A 20136-nucleotide genomic window follows, 5' to 3' on the forward strand; every position below is an offset into this window, starting at 1 on the left:
AGGCAACGATAATCCCAGTGCCGAAGAAGAGCAAGGTGGCATGCCTGAATGACTATCGACCTGTGGCTCTGACATCAATTGCTATGAAGTGCTTCGAGCGATTGGTTATGGCCCACATCAACCACAGCCTACCGGTCAACGTCGACGCTTCGCAATTCGCCTACCGGAGCAACAGGTCAATGGCAGATGCCATCTCTCTGGCCCTACATTCTCCCTTAGAACAGCTGGAGAATAAAGATGCATATGTAAAGCTCCTCTTCATTGACTGCAGCTCTACCTTGAATACCATCATTCCAAATAAACTGATTCCTAAGCTCCGGAACCTGGGCCTTAGCAGTCAGATCTGCACCTGGATCTTCAACTTCTTCACAGACAGGACCCAGGCTGTAAAAATAGGGACAAGCTCTCCTCTACAATCACTCTGAGCACTGGTGCCCCACAAGGCTGTGTACTCAGCCCCCTGCTGTACTCACTGTACACCCATGATTGTGTAGCCAAGTTTCTATCGAACTCAATATATAAGTTTGCTGATGACACCACAATTGTAGGCCATATCTCGGGTAATGACGATTTTGAGTACAGAGAGGAAATTAAGAACCTGGTAGCATGATGCGAAGACAATAACCTATCCCTCAACGTCAACAAGACCAAGGAATTGGTTGTTGACTTCAGAAGGAGTAGCGGACCGCATGACCCTATTTACATTGGTGGTGCGCAAGTGGAACAGGTCAAAAACTTTAAGTTCCTCGGGGTCAATATCACAAATGACCTGACTTGATCCAACTAAGCAGAGTTCACTGCCAAGAAGGCCCACCAGTGCTTTTACTTCCTGAGAAAGCTAAAGAAATTTGGCCTGTCCCCTAAAACCCTCACTAATGTTTATAGATGCACCGTAGAAAGCATTCTTCTAGGGTGCATCACAACCTGGTATGGAAATTGTCCTGTCCAAGACCGGAAGAAGCTGCAGAAGATCATGAACACAGCCGAGCACATCACACAAACCAATCTTCCGTCTTTGGACTCACCTTACGCTGCACACTGTCGGAGCAGTGCTGCCAGGATAATCAAGGACACGATCCACCCAGCCTCTTCGCTTTGGGAGAAGACTCAGGAGCTTGAAGGCTTGTACGGCCAGATTTGGGAACAGCTATTTTCCAACTGTGATAAGACTGCTGAACGGACGCTAACCCGGATCTGGGCCGTACCCTCCAAATATCCTGACCTGCCTCTCAGTTTTTTTGCACTACCTTACTTTCCCTTTTCTATTTTCTATTTATGATTTACAATTTAAATTTTTAATATTTACTATCGATTTGTACTCCAGGGAGCGTGAAGCGCAGAATCAAATATTGCTGTGATGATTGTACGCTGTAGTATCAATTGTTTGGCGACAATAAAGTATAAAGTATAAGTATATAAGTATCCACTCTCACACACAAACCTTCAACGTCTGGTACTTGGCCTGGACTTACAGTCATCAGGCCTTTGAGCTCTAGGCATGCTGACTTTTGGATCTTGACCATTTGACCTTTGACCTCAGGACTGTTGCACAGGAGCAGGAAGAGTGAATTCCTGTGCATTTCCATTTTTCAGTGTGGGGGGGGGGGGGTTCTTGAGCCTGTTTTCAGCCTGAACGTTGTTCCATCACAACGTTGACGTTTCCCGACTGAGACAAATGAAGATTCAACCGCTTTCATCCACAAGCTGGGGAAGCAGGAAACTACGAGCTGTGGAAACAGTTACACTCAGTAGACTAGGCAGCAGCTTGTTTATTCAAAGTTATAATCAGCCAGGATAAAGACTGCACTCCCTTCAGCTAATGGATCAAATGCTACATTTACAATATTCTCAACTTAAAAAAAACTAGACACAGCTCACTACTCTGAATTAAAATAGAAAGTTTTGGAAACACTCAGAAGATCCTTCATTAGAACAGTTCCGTCAAATGGTCTCCAGTCAGAATTGTTGACATTTCTCCCTCCGTAGTTGCTGCCTGACCTGATATTTACTGTCTCTATTTCAGGTTTCTAGCATCACCTCCCTGAACAAGAAGACACAGCAGCATCTCCACTTCCTAAGAAGATTCAGGTTAGCATGGCTCCCTACCCCCATCTTAATTGCATTTTACAGGAGCACCACTGACAGTGTCCTGACAAGCTGCATCTCCATCTGGTATGGGAGCATCGGACCAGAAGTTTCCACAAAGGACTGTGAGAACAGCTGAGAGGATCATAGGGGTCTCCTTACCATCCATCAGGGTCGTTTATCAGGAGCGCTATGTACGCGGGCCCTTAGTATTATTAAGGACCCCACAATCCATCCAGCATCCTCTTTGCCTTTCTACCATTAGGCAGGAGACTTTCATGCATAAAGACCAGAGCAGCGAGAAGGAAAACAGTTTCTTCCCTCAGGTCATTAGGGTGATGGTTTTGCTGCTGCTGGTACATGGGAGGGGGAGGGTTTTTTTTGGGGTTCTAGCGTTTTCTGTCAATCATTTATTGGGTTTATTTCTGTTTCATAGATGTCTGTGTAGAGTAAGAATCTCAGGTTGTATATTGTATACATTCTCTGATATTAAATTGAACCATTGAAATAATCTTTAAATCTTGAGCTTTGAAATGAGGATCATGGTTGACAGAAGTTTATATTTGAACAGACCTTGCTGATTCAGGTTGTGTATTTTCTCTCAGCATTCAGTGTGTAGGATTGTGCATGTGATATGAATGGCTAATAGTCTAAAGGTAGATAAATCTCCAGGACCAGATGGAATGCACCCTCGTGTTCTGAAGGAAGTAGCTGTGGAGATTGCGGAGGCATTAGCGATGATCTTTCAAAAGTCGATAGATTCTGGCATGGTTCCGGAGGACTGGAAAATTGCAAATGTCACTCTGCTATTTAAGAAGGGGGCAAGGAAGCAAAAAGGAAATTATAGAACCGTTAGCTTAACATTGATGGTTGGGAAGTTGTTGGTGTCGATTGTCAAGATGAGGTTACAGAGTACCTGGAGGCATATGACAAGATAGGCAGAACTCAGCATGGATTCCTTAAAGGAAAATCCTGCCTGACAAACCTATTACAATTTTTTGAGGAAATTACAAGTAAGCTAGACAAGGGAGATGCAGAGGACGTTGTATATTTGGATTTTCAGAAGGCCTTTGACAGGGTGCCACACATGAGGCTACTTAACAAGATAAGAGCCCATGGAATTACAGGAAAGTTACATACGGGGATAGAGCATTGGCTGATTGGCAGGAAACAGAGAGTGGGAATAAAGGGATCCTATTCTGGTTGGCTGCCAGTTACCAGTGGTGTTCCACAGGGGTCAGTGTTGGAGCCGCTTCTTTTTATGTTGTACAACAACAATTTGGATTTTGGAATAGATGGCTTTGTGGCTAAGTTTGCTGATGATATGAAGATAGGTGGAGGGGCCAGTAGTGCTGAGGAAACAGAGAGTCTGCAGAGAGACTTAGACAGATTGGAAGAATGGGCAGAGAAGTGGCAAATGAAGTACAATGTTGGAAAGTGCATGGTCGTGCACTTTGGCAGAAGAAATAAACGGGCAGACTATTATTTAAATGGAGAGAGAATTCAAAGTTCTGAGATGCAACGGAACTTGGGAGTCCTTGTACAGGATACCCTTAAGGTTAACCTCCAGGTTGAGTTGGTGGTGAAGAAGCCGAATGCAATGTTGGCATTCATTTCTAGAGGAATAGAGTATAGGAGCAGAGATGTGATGTTGAGGCTCTATAAGGCGCTGGCGAGACCTCACTTGGAGTACTGTGGGCAGTTTTGGGCTCCTTATTTAAGAAAGGGTGTGCTGACGTTGGAGAGGGTACAGAGAAGATTCTCTAGAATGATTCCAGGAATGAGAGGGTTAACATATGAGGAACGTTTGTCCGCTCTTGGACTGTATTCCTTGGAGTTTAGAAGAATGAGGGGAGACCTTATAGAAACATTTCGAATGTTGAAAGGCATGGACAGAGTGGATGTGACAAAGTTGTTTCCCATGATGGGGGAGTCTAGTACGAGAGGGCATAACTTCAGGATTGAAGGCGCCCATTCAGAACAGAGATGTGAAGAAAGTTTTTTAGCCAGAGGGTAGTGAATCTATGGAATTTGTGGTGTATTTAAGGCAGAGATTGATAGGTATCTGAGTAGCCAGGGCATCAAAGGTTATGATGAGAAGGCGGGGGAGTGGGACTAAATGGGAGAATAGATCAGCTCATGATAAAATGGCGGAGCAGACTCAATGGGCCGAATGGCCGACTTCTGCTCCTTTGTCTTATCGTCTTACCGGTGCAGTTATGTGTTCATGTGGTCTAAATGGTTCTGTTTATTATCAGAGAGAGTATATGGCCTGCAACCTGAATTATCTAGTCTTTGCAGACTTTCACGAAAAACAGAAGAACCTCCAAAAGAATAAGCAACAGAAAAACTTTAGAGCCCCAAAGCCCCCTATCCCCCCTCCCCTGCACAAGCAGCAGCAAAGCATCAACACCTCCCCCTCCTCCTACCACCCATTCCGGCAGAAACCGTCAGCACCCACCACCCACCAAGCAACAGCCAGGCACCCAAAGAGAGACCACAATCTGCAGTCAACACAAACTACTGTTTGCCTGACACTTCCACGTGCCTCTGTCTCTCTGTCTCACCCTCTCAACAGAGAGCTGTCACCTACTTCACAGCAAAAGGGGAGACTAACAGACTGTCGTCTGCATAGCTTTGGTAATTCACCTCGTGTTTCGAAATATTCTGACCTATTAGGAGCATGAAGAGTGGGAACAGCAACGGCCCAAGAATCGATCTTTGCAGCACACCAAACACAATCTCATGGATTTTGGACGCATAATCACCACAACTAACAAAGAATTTTCTTCTTGCTATATAAGATTGAAACCAGCTTAAGACAGTATGAGAAAGACCTATCCATTAACTAAGACAGTTTATGAGAGTGCTGTGATCTATGGTATCAAATGCTGTGCTCTAATCGAAGAGAATAAGAACTGATGTTACCTGTGTTGGCATTAAGCCATTGGTCATTGACCACTTTAAGCAATGCAATTGCTGTACTATGATTTAATCTAAAACCTGATTGATACTCAGACAGTGGTAGATGCCTAGAATAGGCTGCCCGGTATGGTGGTGGAGGCAAAAACATTGGATGCTTTTAAGGGACGTTTGGATAAGCATATAGATGTACTGTAAGGAAAATGGAAGGGTATGAACATTGTGTAGGTAGGAGAGATTCGTGTTTGGGTGTTTTTTGATTTACTTTTCAACTGTTTTGGCACAACACTGTGGGACGAAGGACCTGTTCCTGTGCTGTATTCTTCTGTGTTCTCTAACACAAGTGGACAGTTTTAGCTGAGTAATTATTTCTTGAAGTTGAGGTGAACTTATTTTCGTAAAGGACTTTCGCCCACAGTGATGAGCTGGTTGAGGTTCAACAAGGTTTATTCTTGAGGTCCGTATTACATTACATCTTTTATTATTTCTTTTTGTGTAAAAAATTGCAGCAAAAAACTCACTTTTAGCCTCAGATGCTTTCAGCAACCATTCCCTCAATGGAACTGGACAGATGATCAGTAGTTGAAAACAATACTCTTGGATTGAAAACAATAATCTCCTCTACATCAGTGAGACCCGACACAGATTGGGGGAACTCTTCATCGAGTACCTCCACTCCATCTGTCACAACAGACAGGATCTCCCGGTTGCCACCCATTTCAACTCTGCTTCACATTCCCATTCGGATATATCTATACATGGCCTCCTCTACTGCCATGATGAGGCTAAACTCAGGTTGGAGGAGCAACACTTCATATATCATCTGGGTAGTCTCCAGCCCCTTGGTATGAACATTGAATTCTCCAGCTTCCAGTAATTCCCAACCCCTATCTCAGTTTCACTCTGCCCCCTCCCCCAGCTGCCTATCACCTCCCTCATTGTTCTGCCTCCTTCTACTACCCATTGTGCTTTCCCCTATTCTTCTTCACCTTTCCTGCCTATCACCTCCCTGCCTCCCTTCCCCCACCCCTTTATCTTTCCCCTTACTGGTTTTTCACCTGGAACCTACCAGCCTTCTCCTTCCCACCCTCCTCCCACCTTCTTTATAGGGCTGCTGCCCCCTCCCTCTTCAGTCCTGACAAAGGGCCTTGGCCCAAAATGTTGACTGTTCTTTTCCACGGATGCTGCCTGACCTGCTGAGTTCCTCCAGCGTTTTGTGCATGTTGCTTTGACCCCAGCATCTGCAGAGTATTTTGTGTTAATACTCTTGGATAACCTGGACTGTCATTGATAACTTTAGAAGAGTATGACTGACTCTCAAGATGAACTGCTGTGTTGTATTTAGTTAAATGAGCCGTCAAGATTTCATAGTGAATTGTTAGTTTAGTTCAGCCTCTGCCTTAAGAACATTCTCTTTTGAATTTACTTGAGTCTTCTATGGTATGATAACAGTAGATGATATTTCACAGTATATTCACAGTATACACTGCCCTTGGTTTGGCATTAAGATTTTCTACCTTATTATTTACAAAGCAGGCTGGATTCAAGTAAACACTAACTTCAGACTAACTGTTAAGAATATTAGAAAATCTAGAAGCAGTTGTGATATTGCACAGAATGTCTCTTTAACACTAAATACCAAGCACAATCCAGTCTGTTAATTCTAAAGCCTGCAGACTGTGATCCTGTGGTATTTATCCCACTGATCAGAACACCAGGTCTCTTTCAGGTAAATTCAGAGACTCTCTCCGTTCTCTGTTTTGTCCACTGTCTCACCCGGCAGAGTGCCTTAAGGATGCCATTCTCTACAGTGCAGTGACGAGCCTTTCTGAGAATATGTGGCTCAGATTGGAAATAGTCTTCTAAAAAAATTTTCTCTTCTGCCATGGTAATTTTGAGCAGAGATTATCAGCGATTAATGAATATGTAACAACAATTATGGACCGGCGTCCATCATTAAGGTCCCCTATTACCCGTGACATGCCTTGTTCTCACTGCTACTATCAGGAAGGAGGTACAGGAGCCTGAAGGCACACACTCAGCAATTCAGGAACAGCTTCTTCCCCTCCACCATCTGATTTTTGAATGGACATTGAACCCACGAACTCTCTCTCACTACCTATTTTATTTCATTTTCACACTACTTGTTTAATTGGTTAATATACTTACTGTGACTCACATATTTTCTCTATTATTATGTATTGCATTCTACTGCTGCCACACAGTCAACCAATTTCACAGCATTTGCCAGTGAACTTAAACCTGATTCTGATTCTTATTAAGGAAATACTGAGTCATTTTTGTTATTTACACATGTTTAGCGTTTTACTCGTAATAAAAGTATAACAGGCATTGAAATAAAAGAAGCATTTTTAAAAACCTGTTCAGAAATTTTGAATATTAACTATTGAAAAAGACAATTGAAAGATAACAGATTTCTAAATGGTATTGGTATTGTAACCGTTTACTGATGTGTTCACCAGGTCTGCGAAGAATTCAAAATATCCCCCAGCGTCACGTGTTCTTGAAACCAAGTCGGTGTGAGACAGTTCCTGTCAAAGCATCTCTCTGCTGTTGGGTTGTAGAATGTTATTTGCTGCTTCATTGGGCAGTGAAGATAATCATTATGCATTTTTTTTAATATAATGAATGGGGTTTAAAAAACCCAAGGGTCAGCAGTGCATCGTGCATTGTAAACTTCATAATACTCAATTACGGGGTGCCATTGTAGATGAGCAGAAGGGACCGGTGAATGTGTCGACAGGCACTGAAGGAGCCACAGCCTGCTTTTCAAGAGGAAATTCTCTTTTCAATAGAAGCTAGGAGCAATAAGTTTTAGCTGAAGAGGATAACTCAAAGATGGGCATCATGTGCCTGAACTGATTGAACTGTGAATAGCTGGATCTTTCTTTTTCCAAATTCTTTGCGTCCTCTTGTCAGTCACTCTCCCAAATAACCTTTCACAATCCTTACATCAAGCAACAGAACTTCTGGAAATCCAGGTATTCCTATTATGTATACTTACTGCCCCTCCTCCTCATTTCCTCTTATATTCTCAATTGAGTTGATGGATGACTTAAGCATTAGGCTTCTAACCCCAAACCAAAGGGATCCATTAGCCAGTCCTCAGTGAAGGATCAGAGGTGGTAAGGATCAGTAACTTTGAATTCTTGGGTGTTACAATCTCAGAAGACCTGTCCCGAACCCATCATATAAAGGCAATTGCAAAGAAAGCACAACAACTCCTCTGCTTCCTTAGAAGTCTGTGGAGATTTGGAATGACATCAAAATCTTTGGCAGACTTCCATAGATGTGTAGTGGAGAGTGTATTGATATTGATTGGCTGCATCACAGCCTGGCATGGAAACACCAATGCCATTGAATGGAAAATCCTACAAAAGGTAGTAGATTCAGCCCAGTATATCATGGGCACATCACAAACATTGAGCACACCTACATAAAACATTGTCATAGGAAAGCAGCATCCATCATCAGAGATGCTTACCACCCAGGCCATGCTCTTTGCTCACTGCTGCCATCAGGTGGAAGGTACAAGAGCCACAGAACTTGCACCACCAGGTTCAAGAGCAGTCGCTACGTCTCAAGCAACAGGTTCTTGAACAAAAGAGGATAACTACACTCATCTGAAGGTCTCTGCCCGAAACGGCGACTATTCATTTCCATAGACGCTGTCTGGCCTGCCGTAATCCCCCAGCATTTTTGTGGGTGTTAATCAAATTAAGAAGTGTTTAAGGAAGTTGGAGATGCATTAGGACGTGGGAAAGTGAGAGGTTCAATATTTAGAAGGAAATTGATGGATGTGAGGGTTGCACATCACCCACCCTTGCGATTTGTAGGCAGTGAACTCAGTTTGAGAAACAGAATGGTCACCTGCTTGAATTTTTTGGGCTCTTAAAGTCAGATACCATCCCACACCAGGGGAAATTACTTGCAGTGATGAGGCCTTTGTCAAGGAGATGGGTTTAAATGAGAATGATAAAACAGGAGAGGGAGGTACAGAGACTGAAAACGTCAGCAGCTGAAGGCCTCCTTGTGGAAAAGTGGCAAAAACCAGGACTTGCTGTTTTTCAAGTTCAGAGACCGGAATTTGAGCAGGAGTGAGTCCCGGGAGGGTTGAATAGCTGGAAGAGCTTACAGAATGCTGGGAATTGGAAATCTTTATAAAAGGCTTCATCATTACGGAGACACTGGTGAAATATATCATCTCACAATTCATCTTCATCTTGTTCACTTTGTAACATGTATTTATTGAAGACAGTGACATTTTTTTAGATTTGCAGCTCAATAATATCGTTGGAGTATCAGTCTGGAATTTATCTGTTTTACAATTTTAAATTCAAATTTTGTCTTAATTGTTGTAGATTACAGTATATTATCTTCCAGGTATAATTTTCTTTCATGGAGGTGTTTCCATTGGGTCTTGTCCAACTATTGTTGGCCTTTGTTTACGTTGTTTTATGGTTTATTTTCTTCCAAAAGTAGTGTGTCAGAGCAATACAAGCTAAACGTGCAAAGAGAGCTACCACGTATTTCCAAGCTGAAGATCCAGGTTGATCTATAAAAAAAACCACAAAATCAACAGTACAGGTCATTGATGGTCCCAGGTAAACAATTTATAACAGAAGTACTCTTCTCTTCTGATCACTCTTACCTCTGAGAATGCTTCCTCAGTAGACTGAAGTGTCAGACGAGCTTATAATGATCAAGTATCTAAAGTAAACAATCAATCTATGTATTTATTTGTTTGTTTATTTATTTATCTACTTGCTTACTTCTGTGCAATCAAGTCAATCAAGATTTGAATAGATCAGCAGACAGCCGTTGATTAGACAATCAAGATTTGAATAGCTCAGACTCAGCAGAAAGCAGCTGATTGGGCAATGGAGGTCAGGTGACCAAGCATTTTGAAAAGCTCAAACAGATAAATAGAGGGGTAGCTCAAGTGGAGCGGCCAGTGAGTGAGTGGGCCAGTGAAGGAGTGGAGCTTTGAGGCTTTGACTCGAGAGGCTTCGACGAGAAGAGGCGGAGGACAAGGTTGCTCGCAGTTAGTCTTTACAATGTGTCCTGAGATGGTGATGTGCCTCTCATGTGAGATGTGGCAGTCTTGGGGGAACTCCTCTCTCCCACAGAGTCACATCTGCCAGAAGTGCATACGGCTGGGCGATCTGGAAGACCATGTAAGGAATCTGGAGCAGCAACTGGATGACCTTCGACTCGTAAGGGAGAATGAGGCAGTCACAGATGAGAGCTACAGGGAGGTAGTCACACCTAGGCTGTCGGAAGCAGGTCGTTGGGTGACAGTCAGAGGGGGGAAAGCGAAGGTGAGCAGACAGGTAGTGCAGAGCACCCCTGTAGCCATTCCCCTGAATAATAAGTTTACTGTCCCGGATACTGTTGGTGGGGACGACCGACCAGGTGTGAGCCACGGTGGCAGGGCATCTGGCACTGAGTCTGTCCTGGTGGTGCAGAAGGGTGGGATGGAGAAGCGGAGAGCTGTCGTCATTGGAGACTCTATAGTCAGGGCAGCAGACAGGATATTTTGTGGACGTGAGAAGGACACCCGTATGGTTTGTTGCCTCCCGGGTGCCAGGGTCCGGGATGTCTCTGACCGGGTGCACGCCATCCTGGTACGAGAGGGAAAGCAACCAGAAGTTGTGATACATGTTGGTACCAATGACATAGGCAGGAAGAGGGATGAGGTCCTGAAGTGTGAGTTTCCAGAACTAGGCAGAAGACTGAAGAACAGGACCTTAAGGGTGGCGTTCTCAGGATTGCTGCCAGTGCTACGTGACAGAGATGGTAAGAATTGGAGGAGATGGCAGTTGAATGCGTGGCTGAGGAGCTGGTGCAGGGAGTAGGGTTTTAGATTTTTGGATCATTGGGATCTCTTCTGGGGAAGGTGGGATCTGTACAGATTGGATGGGTTGCACCTGAACTCGAGGGGGAGCAATATCTTTGCAGGTAGGTTTGCTAGCATGGTTCAGGAGGGTTTAAACTAATTTGCGAGGGGGATGGGACCCAGAGCGATAGAGCAGTGAAAGAAGTGCATGGAGTAAAGCCAGATCTAACATACAGAGAGGCTTTGTGGAAAGAGAAGCAGAATAAACAGTATAAAGACAGTAAGGTAGAAGGGCTGAAGTGTGTGAACCTCAATGCCAGAAGCATCAGGAACAAAAGTGATGAACTGAGAGCTTGGATACATACATGGATTTATGATGTAGTGGCCATTACAGAGACTTGGCTGGCACCAGGGCAGGAATGGATTCTCAATATTCCTGGATTTCAGTGCTTTAAAAGGGATAGAGAGGGGGGAAAAAGGAGAGGAGGGGTCCATTACTTGTCAGGGATACTATTACAGCTACAGAAAGGGTGGGTAATGTAGCAGGATCCTCTTTTGAGTCAGTATGGGTGGAAGTCAGGAACAGGAAGGGAGCAGTTACTCTATTGGGGGTATTCTACAGGCCCCCTGGTAGCAGCAGAGATACAGAGTAGCAGATTGGGAGGCAGATTTTGGAAAGGTGCAAAAATAACAAGGTTGTTATCATGGGTGACTTTAACTTCCCTAATATTGATTGGCACCTGATTAGTTCCAAGGGTTTAGATGGGGCAGAGTTTGTTAAGTGTGTCCAGGATGGATTCCTGTCACAGTACATCGACAGGCCGACTAGGGGGAATGTCATACTAGATCTAGTATTAGGTAATGAACTGGGCAGGTCACAGATCTCTCAGTGGGTGAGCATCTGGGGGACAGTGACCACCGCTCCCTGGCCTTTACATTATCATGGAAAAGGATAGAATCAGAGAGGACAGGAAAATTTTTAATTGGAGAAGGGCAAATTATGAGGCTATAAGGCTAGAACTTGCAGGTATGAATTGGGATGATGTTTTTGCAGGGAAATGTACTATGGACATGTGGTCGATGTTTAGAGATCTCTTGCAGGATGTTAGGGATAAATTTATCCCTGTGAGGAAGATAAAGAATGGTAGGGTGAAGGAACCATGGGTGAAAAATGAGGTGGAAAATCTAGTCAGGTGGAAGAAGGCAGCATACATGAGGTTTAGCAAGCAAGGATCAGATGGGTCTATTGAGGAATATAGGGAAGCAAGAAAGGAGCTTAAGAAGGGGCTGAGAAGAGCAAGAAGGGGGCATGAGAAGGCCTTGGTGAGTAGGTTAAAGGAAAACCCCAAGGCATTCTTCAATTATGTGAAGAGCAAAAGGATGACACGAGTGAAGGTAGGACTGATTAGAGATAAAGGTGGGAAGATGTGCCTGGAGGCTGTGGAAGTGAGCGAGGTCCTCAATGAGTACTTCTCTTCGGTATTCACCAATGAGAGGGAACTCGATGATGGTGAGGACAATATGAGTGAGGTTGATGTTCTGGAGCATGTTGATATTAAGGGAAAGGAGGTGTTGGAGTTGTTAAAATACATTAGGACGGATAAGTCCCCAGGGCCTGACGGAATATTCCCCAGGCTGCTCCACGAGGCAAGGGAAGAGATTGCTGAGCCTCTGGCTAGAATCTTTATGTCCTTGTTGTCCACAGGAATGGTACTGGAGGATTTGAGGGAGGCGAATGCTGTACCCTTGTTCAGAAAAGGTAGTAGGGATAGTCTGGGTAATTATAGACTAGTGAGCCTTACATCTGTGGTGGGAAAGCTGTTGGAAAAGATTCTTAGAGATAGGATCTATGGGCATTTAGAGAATCATGGTCTGATCAGGGACAGTCAGCATAGCTTTGTGAAGGACAGATCGTGTCTAACAAGCCTGATAGAGTTCTTTGAGGAGGTGACCAGGCATATAGATGAGGGTAGTGGAGTGGCTGTGATTTACATGGATTTTAGTAAGGCATTTGACAAGGTTCCACACGGTAGGCTTATTCAGAAAGTCAGAAAGCATGGAATCCAGGGAAGTTTGGCCAGGTGGATTCAGAATTGGCTTGCCTGCAGAAGGCAGAGGGTCATGGTGGAGGGAATACATTCAGATTGGAGGATTGTGACTAGTGGTGTCCCACAAGGATCTGTTCTGGGACCCCTACCTTTAGTGATTTTTATTAACGACCTGGACGTGGGGGTAGAAGGGTGGGTTGGCAAGTTTGCAGATGACACAAAGGTTGGTGGTGTTGTAGGTAGTGTAGAGGATTGTCAAAGATTGCAGAGAGACACTGATAGGATGCAGAAGTGGGCTGAGAAGTGGCAGATGGAGTTCAACCCGAAGAAGTGTGAGGTGGTACACTTTGGAAGGACAAACTCCAAGGCAGAGTACAGAGTTAATGGCAGGATACTTGGTAGTGTGGAGGAGCAGAGGGATCTGGGGGTACTTGTCCACAGATCCCTGAAAGTTGCCTCACAGGTGGGTAGGGTGGTTAAGAAAGCTTATGGGGTGTTAGCTTTCATAAGTCGAGGGATAGAGTTTAAGAGTCGTGATGTAATGATGCAGCTCTATAAAACTCTGGTTAGACCACACTTGGAGTACTGTGTCCAGTTCTGGTCGCCTCAATATAAGAAGGATGTGGAAGCATTGGAAAGGGTACAGAGGAGATTTACCAGGATGCTGCCTGGTTTAGAGAGTATGCATTATGATCAGAGATTAAGGAAGCTAGGGCTTTACTCTTTGGAGAGAAGGAGGATGAGAGGAGACATGATAGAGGTGTACTAGAGAATAAGAGGAATAGATAGAGTGGATAGCCAGTGCCTCGTCCCCAGGGCACCACTGCTCAATACAAGAGGACATGGCTTTAAGATAAGAGGTGGGAAGTTCAAGGGGGATATTAGAGGAAGGTTTTTTACTCAGGGAGTGGTTGGTGCGTGGAATACAGTGCCTGAGTCAGTGGTGGAGGCAGATACACTCGTGAAGTTTGAGAGACTACTAGACAGGTATATGGAGGAATTTAAGGTGGGGGATTATATGGGAGGCAGGGTTTGAGGGTTGGCACAACATTGTGGGCCGAAGGGCCTGTACTGTGCTGTACTATTCTATGTTCTATGTTCTTCCTTATTCAGATTCAGTGCGGAATAGGCCTGAATAGCCCTTTGAGCCAGGCTGCCCAGCAGTCCTGATTTAATCTGCACCTAATCAGAGGACAATTTACAAAGACCAGTTAACCTACCAACCAGTACATCATTAGACTGTGGGAGGAAACTGGAGCACCCGGAGGAAACCCACATGGTTACAGGGAGAACGTACAAACTCCTTACAGGCAGTGACAGGAGTTGAACCTGGGTCACCTGGACACGTAACGCGTTGTGCTAACCACTACACTGCCATGCCACCCGCAAATATCTTGGAGAAATAGACTGCCCAATGAGGCTCCCAGACAGTCAGATATAAATGAGGTTAATCATTTACTACTTTCCAAATTCAGCTTAAGCTAGCTCAGTTCCTTCATTGATCAATTCCTGTCACTGTAAGGAGTTTGAACGTTCTCCCCATGACTGCGTGGGTTTCTTCTGGGTTCTCTAGTTTCCTCCCACATTCCAAAGATGTACTGGTTGGTTGGTTAATTGGTCATTGTAAATCGTCCCCTGATTAGGTTCAGATTAAATCAGGGGATTGCTGGGCGATGTGGCTCAAAGGGCCAGAATGGCCTATTCGTTTTATCAATAAAATTTTTAAAAACATAATTGATCGTTACTCTCTGGTTTATCCCTTACTTGGTCTCCAATTCCATGAAAGTTTCTATTAACCTTCAGTATAACTGATATAGGTTGGTGATCTTTGGGACCATTAATTTCCTCCACACGCACACAGGATGTGGTGTCATGTGGAGATAGAGGAGACTGAGGTCGTCATCCTGTACGCAGAACATCTGATCGACACTGGAGTGATGACGTGGCGCGCTGTAACAAGAAAGCAGCACCCATCATGCAAACCAAGCTCTCTTCTCACTACGACCATCGGGCAGGAGTTACAGAAGTCTTAACGTCCCACACCCCCAGCTTCAGGAACTCATTACCCTACAACCAACCATCAGTTCCGGAACCAGGGAGGATAACTTCAATCGTCACTAATCTGAACTGGTTCTACAACTTACAGACTCACTTTTAACGACCCTTTACAACTCTTGTTCTCAGTATTTTTTTATTTGCGCTATTTTCCTTCTTTTGCACATTGTTTTTTTTTAGTTTTTGTGAGATTATGCAGAATACAGAATACTTCATGAAATTCCACTATATTTCTACTTCGCCCTTGTAAATTCCTGCAGGGAAATGGGTCTCAACGTAACACATAGTAACATATACATATTTTGAGAATAAATTTACTTTGAACTTTGATCAGCGTCAGGATGTAAAACATCGAACATGCTGGGACTCAGCAACGAAACATGCAAGCGTGTGGGCTGTTGTGTACAGGAACTCTGTCAGTTGTTTCTGATTTCAGACACACTCTAGCAATTTGAGCGTAATATCTCAGCTGAATATCTAATGTGGTACTGAGGGATTACTGGGTGCTGTCTTTTGATAAGATGCTAAATTAAGATTGCATTGTGTAAAAGATAAGAGAATCCCTTCCTGGTATAGTGATCAATAATTTTTCCCTAATTGGGTCGGGCTGTGCAATAATGGTGCCTAGGCAGAGAGTAAATAAGCCTTACTACTTGGAAATCTCATTTACTTAAAATAAAATCTTTGTGTTAATATACAAATACTATAGGCCACTGTGTAAGTTTGTACTGACAACCTTGCGCCTGTTGGGCCGATGGGATGTGGACCCTAAACATCTTTTCCTCTCTTGTCCCTGAACCTTAGAAAAGATAACCTCAAGCCATCACAAGTCTTTAGTGCCGATCTGTTGCTGCTACTTACACGGGACATCGAGAGTGGCTGACTGTCGTTTAACAATGTTGTTGGAGCGATGGTGAAGTGTCAGCTCGGCCTCGCAGGTGAACTGCTGTCCATTCAGCTCTGCTCGTGGATTCACAGTGTGGTAGATAGTCAGCCCAGTACTGGCTGACCTGTTCACTAATATCTCACTTCCCTTCTTCAGTCTGAGTTGAAGTTCCCCTGAGACGTTAAACACACTGCAGGTAATATTCACTGGAATTCCCTCAGTGGTGATCGGGATGTAGATTTCAGGGTTGGAGAAAACTGTAACATCAGAAAACATTGTTAGAAGCTTTCTCAAAGCAAGTCCTGCGTTCCCTCTGCCTGACTGGACTAACGTAGCTAAAGCTACTGTACGGTCAGCCACTCCCATGTCGGAGGAGTTCACATACTGTACAAGTAGAGGGTTATCAATAATGTTCGGTTGAGACTCCTGCATGCTGATGCCCTGGTGTACAATTTTAGCTTTCATTACACCGGAAATTGTGACTGATTTACAGTTCTTACTGGTAACACGCACAAAATTCAGGAACTCAGTGGTCAGCCAGAATCAATGGAGAGGAATAAACAGTTGAAATTTGGGTCAAGGCTCTTCATCATGATGGGATAGGAAGAGGAAAAAAACCAGAAGAAGAAGTTAGGGGAGAGGGAAGTAGTACAGGCTGGAAAGTGACCGGTAAAGCCAGCTGAGGGGGAAGGTAGATGGGGATAAAGTAAGAAGCCGGCAGTGAGAGGTGGAGATTGGAAAGGGGTGAAGGAGGAATCTGCTAGGAGAGGAGAGTGGATCATGGAAGAAAGGAAAGGAGGAAGGGAGAACAGAGGGAGGTAATTGGCAGGTGAGACAAAAAGGAGTATGAGGGGATCCAGAAGGGGAAATGAAAATGGAAAGAAGGGGGAGAGGAAATAAATGACCAGAAGTTGGAAATAGTGATGTTTATTAGATACTAGACACTAGAATACTACAGCACAGTACAGGCCCTTCAGCCCTCGATGTTGTGCCGACCCATATATTCCTTTAAAAAAGTACTAAAGCCACACTACCCCGTAACCCTCTATTTTTCTTTTATCCATGTGTCTGTCCAAGAGGCTCTTAAATACCCCTAATGTTTTAGCCTCCACCACCGTCCCTGGCAAGTCATTCCAGGCACCCACAACCCTCTGTGTAATAAACTTACCCCTGATGACTCCCCTAAACTCTCCTCCCTTAACTTTGTACATATGCCCTCTGGTGTTTGCTATTCATGTCCTGGGAAACAGGTACTGGCTATCCACCCATTTGCCTCTCATAATCTTGTAGACTTCTATCAAGTCCCCTCTCATCCTTCTACGCTCCAAAGAGAAAAGTCCCAGCTCTGTTAACCTTGCCTCACAAGACTTGTTTTCCAATCCAGGCAACATCCTGCTAAATCTCCTCTGCACCCTCTCCATAGCTTCCATATCCTTCCTATAATGAGATGACCAGAACTGAACACAATACTATAAGTGTGGTCTCACCAGAGATTTGTAGAGTTGCAACATGACCTCTCTACTCTTGAACTCAATCCCCTATTAATGAAGCCTAGCATCCCATAGGCCTTCTTAACTATCCTATCAACCTGTGCAGTGACCTAGAGGGATGTATGGATTTGAACCCCAAGGGCCCTCTGTTCATGCACACTCCTAAGTAACCGACCATTAACCCTGAACTCAGCCTTCTGGTTTGTCCTTCCAAAATGCATCACCTCACACTTATCCGGATTGAACTCCATCTGCCACTTTTCTGCCCAACTCTGCATCCTGTCTATATCCTCTTGTAACCTTTGACAACCTACAGCTCCATCCACAACTCCTCCAATCTTCATGTCATCCGCAAACTTACTCACCCATCCTTCCGCCCCTTCATCCAGGTCGTTTATAAAAATAACAAAGAGCAGGGATCCCAGGACAGATCCTTGCGGCACTCCACCAGTCACCAACTTCCAGGCAGAATACTTTCCTTCCACTACTACCCTCTTCTTTCTTCCTTCAAGCCAATTCTTTATCCAAACAGCCAAGGTTCCACTGATCCCATGCCTCATGACTTTCTGGATGAGTCTCTCATGGGGGACCTTGTCAAATGCTTTGCTAAAATCCAAGTAGACCACATCTATCGCTCCATCCTCATCAATTTCTTTTGTTACCTCTTCAAAAAACTCAATTAGGCTCGTGAAGCACGAACTTCCCTTCACAAAGCCATGTTGACTATCCTTGAGTAGACTGTACTTCTCCAAATGCTCGTAGATCCTATCCTTAAGAATCCTTTCCAATAGTTTGCAGACCACCGGCATAAGACTCACCGGTCTATAGTTCCCTGGATTCTCCCTATTACCTTTTTAAACAAGGGAACTATATTTGCCATTCTCCAACCCTCTGGCACCCCCCCTGCAGCCAAAGAGGACTCAAAGATCATCGCTACTGCTCCAGCGATCTCTTCTCTCACTTCCCACAGCAACCTGGGGTATATCACATCCAGCCCTGGGGACTTATCAATCTTGATGTTTTTAAGAAGATCCAACACTTCTTCTTCCTTAATCTCCACATTGTCCAGCACACAGGCCTGTTCTATTTAGACCTCACCCTGATCAAGGCCCTTTTCACTTGTGAATACTGAAGCAAAGTATTCATTTAGGGCCTCCTCAACCTCCTCCGCCTCCAGGCACATGTTGCCTTCTTTATCCTTTAGTGGCCCCACCTTCATTCCTGTCATCCTTCTGTTCTTCACATATGCATTGAATGCCTTGGGGTTCTCCTTAATCCTACACGCCAAGGCCTTCTCATGCCCCCTTCGAGCTCTCCTAAGTCCTTTCTTAAGCTCCTTCCTGGCTACCCTATATTTCTCATGAGCCCCTTCTGCTTCTTGCTTCTTACATCTAACATATGCTTCCTTCTTCCTCTTGACGAGTTGCCTCACGTGTTTCGTCAGCCACGGTTCCCTTTTCCAACCATTTTTTCCTTGTCTCAGTGGGACAAAGCTATCCTGAACCCAGCACAAGTGGGACCTAAACTTCCTCCACATTATTTCTGTGCTTTCACGCTTGAACATCTGTTTCCAATTTACTCTCGCTGGTTCCTGCCTCAACCCTTCATAGTTAGCCCTTTCCCAGTTAAGTACTTTCCCATTTTGTCTGTTTTTAAACTTTTCCATAGCTATGCTGAAGCTAAGGGATTTGTGGGCACTCTCACCAAAATGCTCCCCCACCAAGAGGTCTGCCACCTGACCAGGTTCATTACCCAGAACTAGATCCAGTATGGCCTCCACTCTCGTCAGCCAGTCCACATATTGTGTCAAGAATCCTTCTTGAACACACCTGACAAATTCAGCCCCATCTATCCCCCCTGCAGTCAGGAGGTGCCAGTCAATATGAGGGAAGTTGAAAGCACCCATAACTACAACCCTGTATTTCCTGCACCATTCTAAAATCTGCCTGCTTATCTGCTCCTCAGTGTCCCAAGGTCTGTTTGGGGGCCTATAGACTACTCCCAGCACAGTGATTAATCCCTTCCTATTTCTGACTTCCACCCATACTGACTCAGTGGACACTCCCTCTGCAGCGTCCTCCCTTTCTAAAGCCGTGATACCATCCCTGACCAGTAATGCTACTCCCCCCCTTTTCTACCTCCCATCCTATTCCTTCTAAAACACCTAAACCCTGGTTCCTGCATGAACCAATCCTGCTCTTCCTCCAGCCAAGTTTCAGTAACGGCCACAACATCGTAGTTCCACATACTGATCCAAGCTCTAAGTTCATCCCCTTTATTCCTAATACTCCTAATGTTGAAATATGCTAATACTCCTAGTGTTCGTGCTATTAGATTGGAGACTACCCGAATGGAATACCAGGTGTTTCTTCTCCAACCTGAGGGTGGCCTCATCGTGGTCATAGAGAGGGACCAACATGTCATAATAGGAATGGGGAGTTGAATTAAAATGGTTTTCCACCAGAGCGTTATCCCTGTTGTGGACAGAGCACTCAAAAAAGTGATCCCCCGAAGTACATCAGGTCACCCTGGGAACACTGGATACTGTAGACAACCCTGAGAGACATGCAGGTGAAGTGTTGAGTCACCTGGAAGGACAGTTTCGGGACCTCAGTGGTAGTGAAGGAGGAGGTGAATGGGCAGGTGTCGCACTTGTTCCACGTGAAGGGATACGTGCTAGGAGGGAGATCAATGGGGAGGGATGAATGGACAAGGGGATCACATAAACAGTGAATCCCGTGAAATGTGGAGAGTGGGGTATGGGGGTGCGAAGGTATAGATGTGCTTGGT

At 44.6% G+C, this 20136-nt stretch overlaps 1 protein-coding gene across 1 annotated transcript in view; it reads right to left on the bottom strand.

The window, feature by feature from the left end:
• The window catches only part of LOC134339355 (vascular cell adhesion protein 1-like), an 89249-nt gene that overhangs the window by 51724 nt on the left and 17389 nt on the right, over positions 1 to 20136 (bottom strand). The window contains exon 5 of the mRNA XM_063035783.1: positions 15832 to 16113. Within this exon, the coding sequence (XP_062891853.1) occupies positions 15832 to 16113 (282 nt within the window). The remainder of the gene's footprint in view (positions 1 to 15831; positions 16114 to 20136) is intronic.

Source organism: Mobula hypostoma, chromosome 29, assembly GCF_963921235.1.
Source record: "Mobula hypostoma chromosome 29, sMobHyp1.1, whole genome shotgun sequence".
NCBI classification, from domain to species: domain Eukaryota; kingdom Metazoa; phylum Chordata; class Chondrichthyes; order Myliobatiformes; family Myliobatidae; genus Mobula; species Mobula hypostoma.